Consider the following 14,324-nt stretch of genomic DNA (forward strand, 5'->3'; position numbering starts at 1 on the left):
GCAGGAAACCAAACAGCTGTTGTATGGTAGCTTAAAAGGAAATTAGTATGCTCTTAAGCAGAATGTAACCTATTACCAACTGGACTGACTGAAGAAACCCCAAATACATATGGTCTTACAAGTAGCAGCAAACAGGCCTCCTCGTTAGAGTGATTTATTTTAACAAGGTCAGTAGGTCCTTTATGAGGCAAGCAAGGCAGAAGATCGAAAGATCTATTGTCATTTGCACTGTGCACTTTATAGAGTTCTTGAGGAGAGAGCAGTGACAACAGTAGCAGCAGCGGATTATTGCAGGCAACAAATGCCCTGATAGGCAAAGAAGACTAATCACACAGGGTCCATGGTAAAGAAGAACTAACAGCAGTAATCTGTAAAGATGCTAACACAATTTTTGTGATTAGCAGAAACTGTCCTTTATCTTCCTTAACCTGGAAGTATATATCCATAGAATAAATGTCCTGATACAACAGGTAAGACCAAAAAAAACACAAAACACCCACCATGAGCAGTGCAGCCAGAAGCATTGCTCTAACGGAAAGCTATGTGTCCTTCCTACTTTTAAAGTTTGAGGAGAAAGGAGGGTACTTGACATTGGTACCAGTAGCTAAATGATAATTTACGGGGCTCATGGCCCCAGTTCCTCTGGTCAGTTCTGCTTGAGGTGAGTTAACAGTTGCTGGTTTTTAAGTTACAGCAGGGAAGGTTATATTCAGTGCATTACTGATATTATGTAATTTAACATCTTGTATATATTTTTTGTAACAAAGTAGTGTAAGTTTACATAGGCTGCCAGAAAATGTTGACAAGAATTTTAATACTCATGCTCTGAGCATAGTATTTGCACATGTTTCATACCAATTTTCTGTTTTTGTGGCTTTTTAAATTTTCTTTGTATCTGCAGCTTAACAAGATAAAATCAGGATTTGAAAAAGTTATAAAATGCAAGTACTATTATTTTAAATGCAACTTTTCTACATATTTTAACTTTATCAGTATGCCAGTATATGCCAGTGTCAGTACTGCTTTACAACCTTGTTAAAAATTTTTTTTTACTATTTATTTATTTAATTAGAGAGAATGGGGTTCGGGGAGGGGCAAAGGGAGAGAGAATCTGAAACAGGCACCACATCCAGCACAGAACCCAACACAGGGTTCAGTCTCACCACCCTTAGTTCATGACCTGAGCAGGAATCAAGAGTCGGATGTTTAACTGACTGAGCCACCCAGGCACTCCTTTGGTTGGTTGGTTGGTTGGTTTGTTTTGGTTTTGGGTTTGGTTGGGTTTGGTTTTTATTGTTTTTGTTTGTTTTTCAAGAGAGAGGGAGCAGGGCAGGACGAGTAGTAGGGTACAACCTTGTGAAATAAAAAGTGAGGGGCACCTGGTTGGCTCATTAGGTAAGCATCCAACTCTTGGTTTCAGCTCAGGTCATGATCTCAGGGTCGTGAGATTGAGCCCTGTGAAGGGCCCTGCGTTGGGCCTGGAGTCTGCTTGAGATTCTCTCCCTCTTCCTCTGCCCCTACCCCTGCTGCGTGCATGTTGTCTCTAAAATAAATAAATAACATCTTAAAAAAATAAAAATTAAGGCAAGGTAACAGTCATTTTGTGTCTTTGTACAGGAAATTCTACACACAGTGAAATGGAAGGAAAGAAAAATGCAACAATAAAAACAAATAAGGTTTGTTGAAATAAAGAATAACTTTTAGATAATAACATTCTGTGGTGGTTTATTACCTAACTATAGCTTGGCTATATCAAAACATTTAATATAACTATTAGTTATCATGGAGGTTTTATTGTTTGCTGTTTCACTAACTTCTTTTTACTTTTCTAGCCTCGAAGATCAAATCAGTGTACCAGTCAGTGCTTCAGAAATTTTTTCTCCAATATGTTTTCTTCTAGTAGTCACACTGGAGAATCTTTCACCTGTAGAACTTACTGGTTAGTATTTTCTATTTTAATTTATGTGTTTGTACTTGATGATTCATTATTATAATTAACTTTTGGTAAAAAAAAGTTCTGGCTCAAATATGAAAGCCCATCTTGTTCCTTGGTTTTGTTTCTTTTGGAAAATAAACTAGTTCTGGTAAAGAGGAAACCTGTTTTATGACCCTCTGTAGCATGCAGTGACTGCCCATGATCTAGTGGGTTTTGTCTTCATTAATAATAAATTGTTCTACACTGGCTTTTTATGTGATGGAGAAGTAAGCTACTTGTTAAATTGTAATCAAGCAGAACCCTTTTAGAGTAGAACCAGTCATCCTTGAATCTGTATTGACTGGCATGTAGATACTAAGTAAAATATTTGTGGAATTTGAAGGTTAAGTTGGGGTTTTATTTTTATTAATATATTTTTTTAAGATTTTATTTATTTGCTTGACAGAGATCATAAGTAGGCAGAGAGGGAGAGAGGAGGAAGCAGGCTCCCTGAGAAGCAGAGAGCCCGATGTGGGGCTCGATCCCAGGACCCTGGGATCATGACCTGAGCCAAAGGCAGAGGCTTTAACCCACTGAGCCACCCAGGCACCTCTAAGTTGTGGTTTTAAAATCACCTGCTTTAGTTGAATGAACAAGACAGGTCAGGTTTGCATGATTTAATTTTAGAGCTTGGCAAAGGTTACCAAAGATAACAATTACATCTAAGTAGCTTTTGGAAAGCTGAACTCTACCCATTTTTGGTTATAGGACCTGTATCTTTCTTTATTTTTTCCTTTGTCTTACACTTCGTTTCAGATGGAAAACTACTGCAAATACAATTTCTGCTGGGACTGCTGGCTGCAGCTTTGGTTCATGGGATAGAAAACAGTGTTGCTTTTTTCTCTCAGTAATAAGGGTTTATTCTGAATTGACTTGTTAAAAATTCTGTCACTTCAAGATACAAATTCAAGCATTATTTTTATGAATCAGATAAACAGAATTTTGATTTGTAATAAATTTTACAATTAGTAATGAGTTCATATTGAAATAGAAGTCTGTTTTAAATGTGGTTTATAATGCTAGGTACAAAATTTTTGCTATCATGATTTAACACAAGTATTACGCTGAACTTAATATTTGGAATTCTGATGAGGGTCTAAAATTTATCTTTTAGTACAGAATTTATAGAAATCAATGAAATGAGTGCATTGATTAGACAGAAGAGACAGGAATTGGACTTGTCATGGTTTCCTCATACGTCACCTGGAAGTGGAAGGTAAAAAAATTTTTTTTTTACCAAAGTGTTTACATGCTAACGTAAGCAGAAGGTGTCATTAATACTTAAGTAACAGGTATCTTAATCAATAGTTGTGTTTCTAAGAAAGTTTTATGCAAATTAAATTTGGTGTCTCAACTGCCTAAAGAGGATTGGTATTTAAAGAATCCCTTGAAAAATACCTTTTTTAATCTGTTTAATAAATGTAGATACTTGGGTCATTTAAAAGGAAGACTCTTGAATCCCAGAAACAGTTGTGGAAAGGGAGGTGGGTGGGGAAGGGGGTAACTGGGTGATGGGTGTTAAGGAGGGTACGTGATGTGATGGGCACTGGGTATTACATGCAAATAATGAGTCACTGAACATTATGTCAAAAGCTAATGATGTGGGGGTGCCTGGGTGGCTTAGTTGTTGGGCGTCTGCCTTCGGCTCAGGTCATGATCCCAGGGTCCTGGGATCCAGCTGCGCATCTGGCTCTCTCTGCTCAACGGGCAGCCTGCTTCTCCCTCTCCCACTCTCCCTGCTTGTGTTCCTTTTCTCACTGTGTCTCTGGCTGTCAAATAAATAAAATCCTTATTTTTTATTTTTTTTTAAATTTTTTAAAGATTTTACTTATTTATTTGATGAATAGAGATCACAAGTAGGCGGAGAGGCAGGCAGAGAGAGAGAAGAGGAGGAAGCAGGCTCCTTACTGAGCAAGTAGTACGATGTGGGGTTCAATCCCAGGACCCTGGGATCATGATCCGAGCCAAAGGCAGAGGCTTTATACCCCACTGAGCCACCTAGGCGCCCCAAATAAAATCTTTAAAAAGAAGTAATGATATATGCTATATGTTGGATAATTAAATTTAAATTTAAAAAATTAAAATTAAAAAATAAATAAATAAAAGGGAGAGCACCAAGATGATAAGATTCATTGTTAGTAATGGCATTTGGATCTGTCATCTTTCTGTTGTTTCACTCATTTGAATCTTAACCTGTGTGCTCTTAGCGGACACACTACTTCTTTGGTCACGACATTTCCCCTCTCCAAAAGATTTCTCTAAAATTTATTTGACTAAGTCTTTATACTCTGACCTGGCATTCATGATTTTCTATAATGTAGTCCTTTCTTTCTTAGTTTAAGTCCTATAGCTACTGTCAAGTTGCTAGGTGTTTTATAAATATATATACTTAAATTAACTTCCTACAAAATGATTGATTGAGGTCCTTACCACTGTCATTCCTGTAACATTATAACTTTATCTTATGTAACACTGTAATATAGTTCTGCATATATAACACTGTAATATAGAGGCCTTCCCTGTAGGAATGACCGTGGAATATAAATACAAGTGAAATTAGGAAGTCCAGATATATGAGCTCTCAAATATTTTTGCGTATGTGTAGTTGCACATTGTTTTTGAAGCTTTTCTGCTTTTACTACAGATTTCATTGGGATAAAGTAGGTTTTCTTCTTTTTATTAGGCGATCTGAACTGAACAAATACGAATCAGAAAAAAGCTAAGAGTGAATTGGGTTTGGTTGTAGAAACTTAATAGGGACATTGGGAGCTTTGAAGAGCCATTATTCTTAGATTGAGGAATGTCATAATATAATAGAACAACAGAAATCAGTCCTTTTTTTTTCTTTTTAAAAAATGTATTTATTTTGATGTTTTTGCTTTTGATACGTGTTATAAAACAAATGTGAAAACATAACTCATGTATGTATGACATGCTTCAAATTCAAGTGATACAATTCTATTTCCAAGTTATGTTAAATTATTTATTCATGAACTGATTACTCTTTAACCTTGCTGATTTCTTAAGACCTTGATTTGATTAACTTGGCTAAATTTTCCTTTGGTTGCCCAGAAAGGGGCGTGCGTAGCACAAAGGGCATGAAATCACCTTTTGGTGGTTGGGGGTTGTGGTGGTTACACAGATCTATACATCAGTCAGGTGTCATCAAGCTGGGCACTTAAAATCTGTGCATTTTATTTATCTATACATTTTATTTTCCAAATTGAATTTTTTTAGAATGAAGGTAAAAAAGCAGAAACTAAAAAAAATTCTTGGCAAAATATTACATTAAATTATTTAAAAGAGAAACATGTATTATATATGAAGTTGCCCTTGGTCTCCCTTTGCCCTTAATTTATCAGAAAAATATGCTTTTAAGGGTTTTTTCTATATAGTCAGTTGGTAGCCATCTTTGAACATGAGTAACCTGGAATTTACATTTTCAGTTATTTTGGCAAAAACTAATTTAAGTATACAGTATTTTAAAGTTGCTAACCTGATTTGGGAAAGTAGTAATTTTAAATTGTTGGTGTAACTTTTTAAACCATTTAAACAAAATGTCTTTTTTTGTTTTGTTTTAAATTTTCAGAATTGGTTTTATACCCTGGAATATTGAAACACAAGTACTTCCTCTCATCTCTTCTGTGTTGCCAAGAACTATTTTTCCAACAAGTACCATATCTTTAGAAAATTTTGGTAAAGTTTGTGTAATGTTTTTCTAGTCTTTAGAAAATTATTACTAGTTTCTTTCAGTATCCAGTGAGTGTTCATGACTTAGAAAACTATAAAATAAGGTAAAGATAGTAAGTCCTAGATACTTCTGTAAATATTTGGGTAGCGACTTGACTTTTAGATTGTTCCAAGTAGAAAATCTTTTTTACTTAAGAAATTACGTCATCAAATATTTGAGAAACTGGCTAGAAGTATCCCTTCTGTTTAGGGCTTTAGCTTTCAAAATATAGATCTTTAGAGGTTACATCTACTAATTATGAACAAATAGTGTCAGTCTTTATATTTGTGGATAACTTGTTTTCTCTTTTTTTTGCCTAGGTATTACCTATTCATAACACAGTGGTATTTATCAAACCAAACATATTTTCTTGTGGTTTTCCTATAGATTGCCCACAAGAATTCAAATCTTGTGATAATTCATTTCAGTAGCATTAAAATAACCTGATAAATACCTGCTGTTACTTAGATGTTAGTAGCTATGCATTTATTCATAACTTGATTCATAAGTATATTTTGTTTCACTTTGTTACAGACATTTATGCTAACACAACCTGAAGCCAAAGGCTTCTCATTTATTGAAACATATACTTTTTACTTTTTAAAATGTATGTATTATTAGGTACCTCCTGCAAGGGATATGCATTAGCACATACTCAAGAAGGAGAAGAGAAGAAGCAGACTTCTGGTACATCAAACACCAGAGGAACAAGACGAAAACCTGCAGCAACAACTCCTACAAGGAGATCAACACGTAATACGAGAGCTGAAACAGTCAGTCAGGCTCAGAAATTGCCAGTATCAAATAATTCTGGATGTGATGCCCCAGATAACAACAATCCATCTGTAAGTGTTTCCTCTTCGGGTGCATCAGAAAAGCAAACAAGACAGGCTCCAAAACGGAAGTCTGTAAGAAGAGGAAGAAAACCACCTTTGTTGAAAAAGAAACTTCGGAGCTCTGTATCTGCCCCTGAAAAATCATCTTCCAGTGATTCAGTAGATGAAGAAACAGCAGAATCTGACACACCACCTGTGTTAGAGAAAGAGCACCAATCAGATGCAGAAAGTAGTAACAGTTGTACTGTGCAGGCAGGTGTAGAAAATGAGTCTGTTAATGACTTGAGAAGTTGCAATGAGCACGTAGAAGAAAGTGAGGAACATACTGAGAACCATGATACAGAGGAAGCAGTGGAATCTTCATATTCGGAGTCTCATGTTCAAGATCCTCCTGTACTAGTTGGAGAGGAAGAGGACATTCAAAAAGTTGAGAATACAAGTATAGAAGCTAATATTTTATGGTTAGAAAGTGAGACCCCTAAAAATATTTCTGGAAAAGAAGGTGATCAACTAGGAAATCAAGACCAAACATCTGGACTTTCAGAATCAGAGGTAAAGGTGGATAAATGTACAGATCATTGTTCAGATGATCTTCTTACTTGTTCAGGATCTGAAGTTGAAGTAGATGAATCTGTACCAAGCTTAGGTGAGTTACCAGAGAATGCAGAGTCCGTGGTTAATGAAGAAAAAGTTATGGAGAGTCCTGTGGCAGAAATTACTGATCATAAAGATTCAATAGTAAAAACAGAACAGCTTGTAGAAAGCCCCAAATTAGAATCTTCTGAGGGTAAAATTATGCAAACAGTGGACAGAATATCCATAGAGAGCTCAGAGGTTCAGTTGCTTGGGCATGTTGAAACTGAAGATGTAGAAATAATTGCAGCATGTGATACTTCAGAGAATGAAAATTCCAGTAGTATTCAAGACTCTGAAAATAATTTATTAAAAAATAATCTTAACACCAAATTAGACAAATTAGAAAAGACTGAATCTCCTATTGAACATTCCGGATCTGCAGAATTGCCTAATACACACATTGAACAAATTCAGAAGCCTTTTAGTGAGGACAATAATGAAATGATACCTATGGAATGTGATTCACTTTGCAGTGACCAGAATGAATCTGAAGTTGAACCTTCTGTAAATGCTGATACTAAACAATTGAATGCAGATTCTATGGAGCACAGTTCTCAAAATAATATGCCATCTTCTGATCCTGCAAATGGAAATGCTGAAACTGTATCTCAACCATCTGAAAGCCCTGTAGATGTGGCAGAGAAAGCCAAAAAGCCTCGTACCCGAAGATCTAGATTTCACTCCCCATCTACAACTTGGTCTCCCAACAAAGATACTGCACGAGAAAAGAAGCGGTCTCAGTCTCCATCTCCCAAAAGAGAAACTGGAAAAGAAAGCAGGAAGTCTCTCTCACTGTCTCCCAAGAAAGAATCTGCAAGAGGACGTAGAAAATCTCGTTCTCCGTCCCCAAAACAGGATATCGCAAGAGAAAGGAGACAATCTCAGTCTCGATCTCCAAAAAGAGATAGTACAAGGGAAGTCAAAAGATCTGTATCACTCTCCCCAAAAAGAGACACTTCTAGAGAAAACAGAAGATCTCAGTCAAGAGTGAAAGATTCTTCCCCAAGGGAAAAATCCAGGTCCCGGAGCAGAGAAAGAGAAAGTGATAGAGATGGGCCAAGGAGAGATCGAGATCGAGAAAGGAGAACCAGAAGATGGTCTAGATCCAGATCTCGTTCTAGGTCACCATCAAGATCTAGAACAAAAATTAAGAGTTCATCATTTGGCAGAACTGACAGAGACACTTACTCTCCCCGCTGGAAGGAAAGATGGACAAATGATGGTTGGAGGTGTCCACGAGGAAATGATCGGTACAGAAAGAATGACATAGAGAAACAGAATGAAAATACAAGAAAAGAAAAAAATGACAGTCCAGGTGCTGATGATCCAAATTCTGCTGACAAACATAGAAATGACTGTCCCAGCTGGGTAACAGAAAAAATAAACTCTGGGCCTGATCCAAGGACCAGGAATCCAGACAAGTTAAAAGATTCTCACTGGGAAGAAAACAGAAATGAAAATTCAGGGAATTCTTGGAATAAAAACTTTGGTTCAGGTTGGATGTCTAACCGTGGTAGAGGTAACCGTGGCAGAGGCACTTACAGAGGTGGTTTTGCCTATACAGATCAAAATGAAAATAGGTGGCAAAACCGAAAACCCCTCTCAGGGAATTCAAATAGTTCAGGGAATGAGTCTTTCAAGTTTGTGGAACAGCAACCCTATAAGCGGAAAAATGAGCAACAGGAGTTTTCATTTGATACACCGGCAGATAGATCTGGGTGGACATCTGCATCTAGTTGGGCTGTGAGAAAGACTCTACCAGCAGATGTACAAAACTATTATTCACGACGAGGGAGAAATTCTTCAGGCCCGCAGTCTGGATGGATGAGACAAGAGGAGGAAACAACTGAACAAGGTAACATGTTCTGCTTATTGAGTAATACTGTTTTATTTAAAGAAGGAGATTATAAGTTTAACATTTATATGAATTGCAATGATCCGTGTTTATAGTTTTATAATGTTAAATTGAATCCCCGTTTAATAAGTCACTTTGCATTATATAAATATATATACACATCAGCATTTACTGCATTTTTCACCTGTGCGTCACCCCCCCACCTTGCCAAAGACTTACGTACTGTAAGTACAGTTTGTTAAAATAGAAGAATTTGAGATGTTAAAATAGAAGAATTTGAGATGTTCTTGTGCAGGATTTAACTTCTATTTCATTTATCTCAGATGTGAGCATTTGGATTTTTTTGATGATTAGTCATATAAATAAGTTACTCTTCTAATAATGATTTACTTTTCTTTGGCTTTTCTTGTGAAGAGCATTCTAAGAAAAAAGCTGTTGAAGATTTAAAAAAAAGTGATTAACCTTCTAATTTAGTATTCTAATTAAATTTTATAGGATTATTTCTTTAGCAGATTTCTTGAGGTACTGATTCTTTGCTAATGTTGACAGATGTTGTTATGTGAACTTATTCTTAAAAATAATTCTAAATTGTTTTTAGTTAGAAAATCAGTCCACATAATTTAGAAATGATAGGATTAGACTAAATGATCTGAGATTCGTTTAGGTGTTCTGAGTCTGTTCATTGCTATTTAACCTTACTATAACCAGTGGTTCTTTGCTTCTCTGGCTAAAGAAGTTTGCAACATGATTTTATTTCACAAGTCTTTTTTTCTTTTGATAGATTCTAACCTAAAAGACCAAACAAACCAACATGGAGATGGTTCTCAGCTACCGATAAATATGATGCAACCACAAATGAATGTAATGCAGCCACAGATGAATGCACAACAGCCTGTGAACATCTTCCCATACCCAGTGGGTGTTCATGCTCCTTTGATGAACATCCAGCGCAATCCATTTAACATTCATCCTCCACTACCCTTGCATCTGCACACAGGCGTGCCTCTCGTGCAGGTGGCTGCTCCTACCAGTGTATCTCAGGGACTCCCACCGCCACCACCCCCTCCCCCACCATCCCAACAAGTCAGCTACATTGCTTCACAGCCAGATGGAAAGCAACTGCAGGTATGTTTTTAGCATCTAAAGTTTAATCAACATAACCATTATAAACATTTAGCTGTTAGGGACAGATGGGCAAGAAAGGGCTTTCTGGCATCCGGAACATTTGTTTGATTAGGTTTATGGGAAACCTTCATAGCCTCCTTCACTGTCCTTCCTCAAACCTCCTACCCCTCAAATAAGAAAATGAATTGAATGCATATCGTCAGATCTAAGCTACATATATACTGTGGTTGATGTCCAAACAGATTTGCTTTTTCAAGTTAAGACCAAATTACGAGCCAAATTAGAATCAGCTGGTGGGTGCTTTAAAATAATTTTCCAATTTATTGGACTTTTAAGGGGGTGGGAACTGGTGATGAAACTTAATACTGTCTTGTTGGGACAAATGCCAAATAAAGCTGTTCATTATCTGTTACCATCAGTGTTTCGTTTTCACTGAGTTTACCCCGCTAAAAAGAAAGAAGTGACTCGGAGGCATATAGAAAATTTGGACAATAGTTTGTAAACATAGTGTTCATTATAGTTCTGTGCCTACATTTCACAAATTCTAGAATCCTAACAGCAGTGTATAGTTGGAAGATAAGGGGATAGGATTCCAGAATTTGGGATCTCTTATCTTTTTTTTTTTTTTTTTCCCGTTTTTTTTCCTGTCCGCTCTCTGCAGGCCATTTGACGTCACTGTCTCCTTTCCCTCCATCGTTAAAGTGGGGGTAGTACTTTAGTTAATTTTCATAAAGAGCCTCTCAGGAGAGATACTATTCTTTAAATGCTGTTCGTTTCCTTCTTGTTTTGTAGTCAGAACATGACAATTTGCAGGTGTAATTTAAAAGTCACTTAACATATTTACATAGATCTCTATTTAAGAATGTTACTCATTTTTCTTCGGAGTCCTTTGGATATACATGACCCGAAATAAGAATTTTCCCTAAGTACTGAGGTTGACTCACTTTGAATTTTTTTGTTATTTCTTAATAAATGACTAAAAGACTTCTATTGAAAACAAGTAACTCATTAACTGATGATAACTCTTTAAAACAGGGTATTCCTAGTGCTTCTCATGTAAGTAACAACATGAGTACACCGGTCTTGCCTGCTCCAACAGCAGCCCCAGGAAATTTGGGAACAGTTCAGGGACCAAGTTCTGGTAATACTTCGTCATCAAGTCACAGCAAATCCTCTAATGCTGCTGTAAAATTGACAGAAAGCAAAGTAAGTGTTACAGTGGAAGCCAGCGCAGATAGCTCGAAGACAGACAAGGCAAGTTCAAGGTTGAGAGCAACCTACATATTCTGTATATGATAAAGATGAAAATATAAGTTTTGTTTTGTATAATTGGCAAAGGGAATTTATGTTGATAATCTTAAATTCCAGTGTTATTTGAAGGGTTCTGTCTAGATCATGTTGGTGTCCAATGAGTTACTGGTAGTTTTTCATGATTAGTTTTAGAAATGTTTGGTATATGTGTTAATAAATAACTTATATTTATGGCACCAATATTTGAAGAATTCTTGCAACAATGTAGAAGTGTAGTGTTTTCAGTATTATATTTTTAAAGACATTTTTTGAAAGTACGTGATTGGGCAAAGAATAATTATACTTTTTCCTTTTACCAGAAATTACAGATCCAAGAAAAAGCAGCACAGGAGGTAAAATTGGCCATTAAGCCATTTTACCAAAATAAAGATATCACCAAGGAAGAATATAAAGAGATTGTACGGAAAGCAGTAGATAAAGTAAGTTCCAACTTTAGCAGAGTTATGTATGTATTGTTTGAATCACCTCTATTTTAATAAAGGAATGCTTAAGGCTAATTAAAATAATAAGCACTAACTTCTAATTCTTGTCTACTTTTTTACCTTTTGAATAAGTTCACATGAGATATGAAACTTAAGAAAAAAATCTGATTATCTTTTGGGGGGTTTTCAAAAAGCTTTCCATTTTGCTGTAATCCTTTTAAGTATGAGAAAAATATTCCCCCTCCTTTTTTCATAGGTTTGTCATAGTAAGAGTGGAGAAGTAAATTCTACTAAAGTGGCAAATCTGGTTAAAGCCTATGTAGACAAATACAAATATTCACGGAAGGGAAGCCAAAAGAAAACTCTGGAAGAACCTGTGTCCACCGAAAAAAACATAGGTTGAAATGGGGAGCACTATAAAGGACACTATCAAGATATCTGCAAAGTGCAATTTCAACATGTACCTTTAACTGAAGATCATAACTGTGATTGAAATTTGGTTTTGATAAAATTATTTTTTTTAATGTAGAATATAAAGTTTTGTTCTAAATAAATATAGTTCTGCACTGCAACTTCTTTCTCCTTTCCTCCTCCCCAAAATAAAAGCAAATTCAAGGGAAAGTAAAGGGGTTAAAGGAGTGTGCATTTTTACTAAGACTGTGTTATAGTGTGGATACTGGAAGATGTACAGCTTTTTGATTTGAACAGTGGAGTGCATAAATTAGAGTCTTCTAAGTGCACTGGTTTTGGAAAAGATATATATAATACATTTATTCTGTCAGGCTAAAAATAAAGTATGATCTCTGATTTTTCCCTCTAATTATAGAAAGTTAAATAATGTATTACCATGAAAAATATTTCTAATAACAGAATATACCAATTGCAGGGTTCCTAATGTGTATTTTTAAAGCACACATCTGAATAAATTGCCTAGATAGAAAACAAATTATCACATGAGTAAAATTCAGTGTTCAGAACTTTGGAACACGGTTATTGTATCACCAAATAAAGGTTATGCTGCTTGTTTTTCTTTTGTGCCTTTTTTCCCCCCAACTGAGATGAAGCAGTTTGATTTGCTAGATTTACAACTTTGGAAGTCTAAAACTGTTGAATTTAGAAGACTAGTTTGGAAAAAGTGTTGTCTTTGTAAAAATTATGTTATTTCATGATATCTTCTACCTGTCAGAGAAATGATAACTTATTTGTGCCAACTGGGGAGTTGCTGTGGAGTAGTGACCCTCCCTTCCTTGGGAGGAAGGTAGAATTATGAAACTTGCTCATCTGTCTAATCACTAATGAAATTCTTTTCACACTTGAGAAGTCTCCAAATACTTTACAGTGAATAAAGTGTTAATTAGGTGACCATATGGTAGCTATTAACCATGTTGCAAAATTGTAGACATTAAAACCTGTGTTTTGGAAAGAGAAAGGAATTTAAATAATGGGGTCTTGGTTAGGTTTTCAGGGACTAGGGATTTGACTATCTTTTTTACAATATTAGAATATATTAATTTTTACAAAAGGTAAGTTCAAAGCATTAGAGAGCCACTATTTTAATTAGAGAGCCACTATTTTAATTGGCATCTTAGAAGAAAACATGAGTTATATCCATGATAAACTATCTTTCATTCCAGTAACAGTTTTCAGTAGATACCAAATAATGGGAAAGCTATTCGGATAAGATGTTAATGGCTCAGATAGATGTATGCCTCAGTGAGACTGATTGATCCTTAACTAGCTAACCTAGAGAGCAATACTCCGTAGGACTGTGCTTTTCTGAAGTAAAGATGATCTGTTTCTTAAGTTTATGTGCATAATACTTTCTTGGTGCTAGCTTTGATAAGGCAAATATTTTGAATTGTTGGCCCCAATAATGATTGTGTTAGTTCATAATCTTCATTAGATTATGAGTGTAATCCCCAAAAGTGTTAGAAATATTTCCAAGCAGTTCTTGATCTTTATTCTGCATTTCTGGGCATTTGTAATATGATATTCTACTGATTTATATATATATTTTTAATTAAAGTTTGTGTTTAGATACGAAGGGGAACGAAGTTTGGAAGTATATTTCTTCTAATAAAATATTAAGACTGTTTTAAATATCAACACACACCTCCTCATTTGTTTGTTTTGAACTCTAGAAACAGTGGTGTGAACTTTCAATGTATTTTCAGTTAAAGCAGGTTCACACTTTGAAAATTTTGTAGCAGATTGCCTAAGATGATTAATCACACAGGGCATACTTCTACATTTTCTTTCAGTGATGTTTGGAGTAGGGTTACATTTTCCAGTTTGTTTCTACCATTTAGCTTTACAAACATGTTTAAAAGTTTTGAAGAAAAAACTAGGTGGTATGGTCCAGAGTTAAAGTTTCACATCTTTGGTAGCAGTGCCGTGAATTATTTCCACCTTTCTTGAAAATAACAAGGGTGTA

General features: G+C 35.6%; 1 protein-coding gene across 5 annotated transcripts in view; it reads left to right on the top strand.

The window, feature by feature from the left end:
* Window positions 1-13,996, top strand: part of SCAF11 (SR-related CTD associated factor 11) — a 72,251-nt gene extending 58,255 nt beyond the window's left edge. For 4 of the 5 annotated variants that reach the window (XM_059185573.1, XM_059185575.1, XM_059185577.1 and 1 more), the window contains 9 exons: window positions 1,618-1,676; window positions 1,833-1,939; window positions 3,090-3,191; window positions 5,565-5,671; window positions 6,327-9,032; window positions 9,814-10,157; window positions 11,193-11,411; window positions 11,768-11,887; window positions 12,147-13,996. In XM_059185573.1, the coding sequence (XP_059041556.1) occupies window positions 1,618-1,676; window positions 1,833-1,939; window positions 3,090-3,191; window positions 5,565-5,671; window positions 6,327-9,032; window positions 9,814-10,157; window positions 11,193-11,411; window positions 11,768-11,887; window positions 12,147-12,293 (3,911 nt within the window). In that variant the 3' untranslated portion in view covers window positions 12,294-13,996. The remainder of the gene's footprint in view (window positions 1-1,617; window positions 1,677-1,832; window positions 1,940-3,089; window positions 3,192-5,564; window positions 5,672-6,326; window positions 9,033-9,813; window positions 10,158-11,192; window positions 11,412-11,767; window positions 11,888-12,146) is intronic. The other variant, XM_059185576.1, reaches the window with a different exon arrangement.
* The last annotated feature ends 328 nt before the right edge of the window (window positions 13,997-14,324 follow it).

Source organism: Mustela lutreola, chromosome 8, assembly GCF_030435805.1.
Source record: "Mustela lutreola isolate mMusLut2 chromosome 8, mMusLut2.pri, whole genome shotgun sequence".
Taxonomy (NCBI): Eukaryota; Metazoa; Chordata; class Mammalia; order Carnivora; family Mustelidae; genus Mustela; species Mustela lutreola.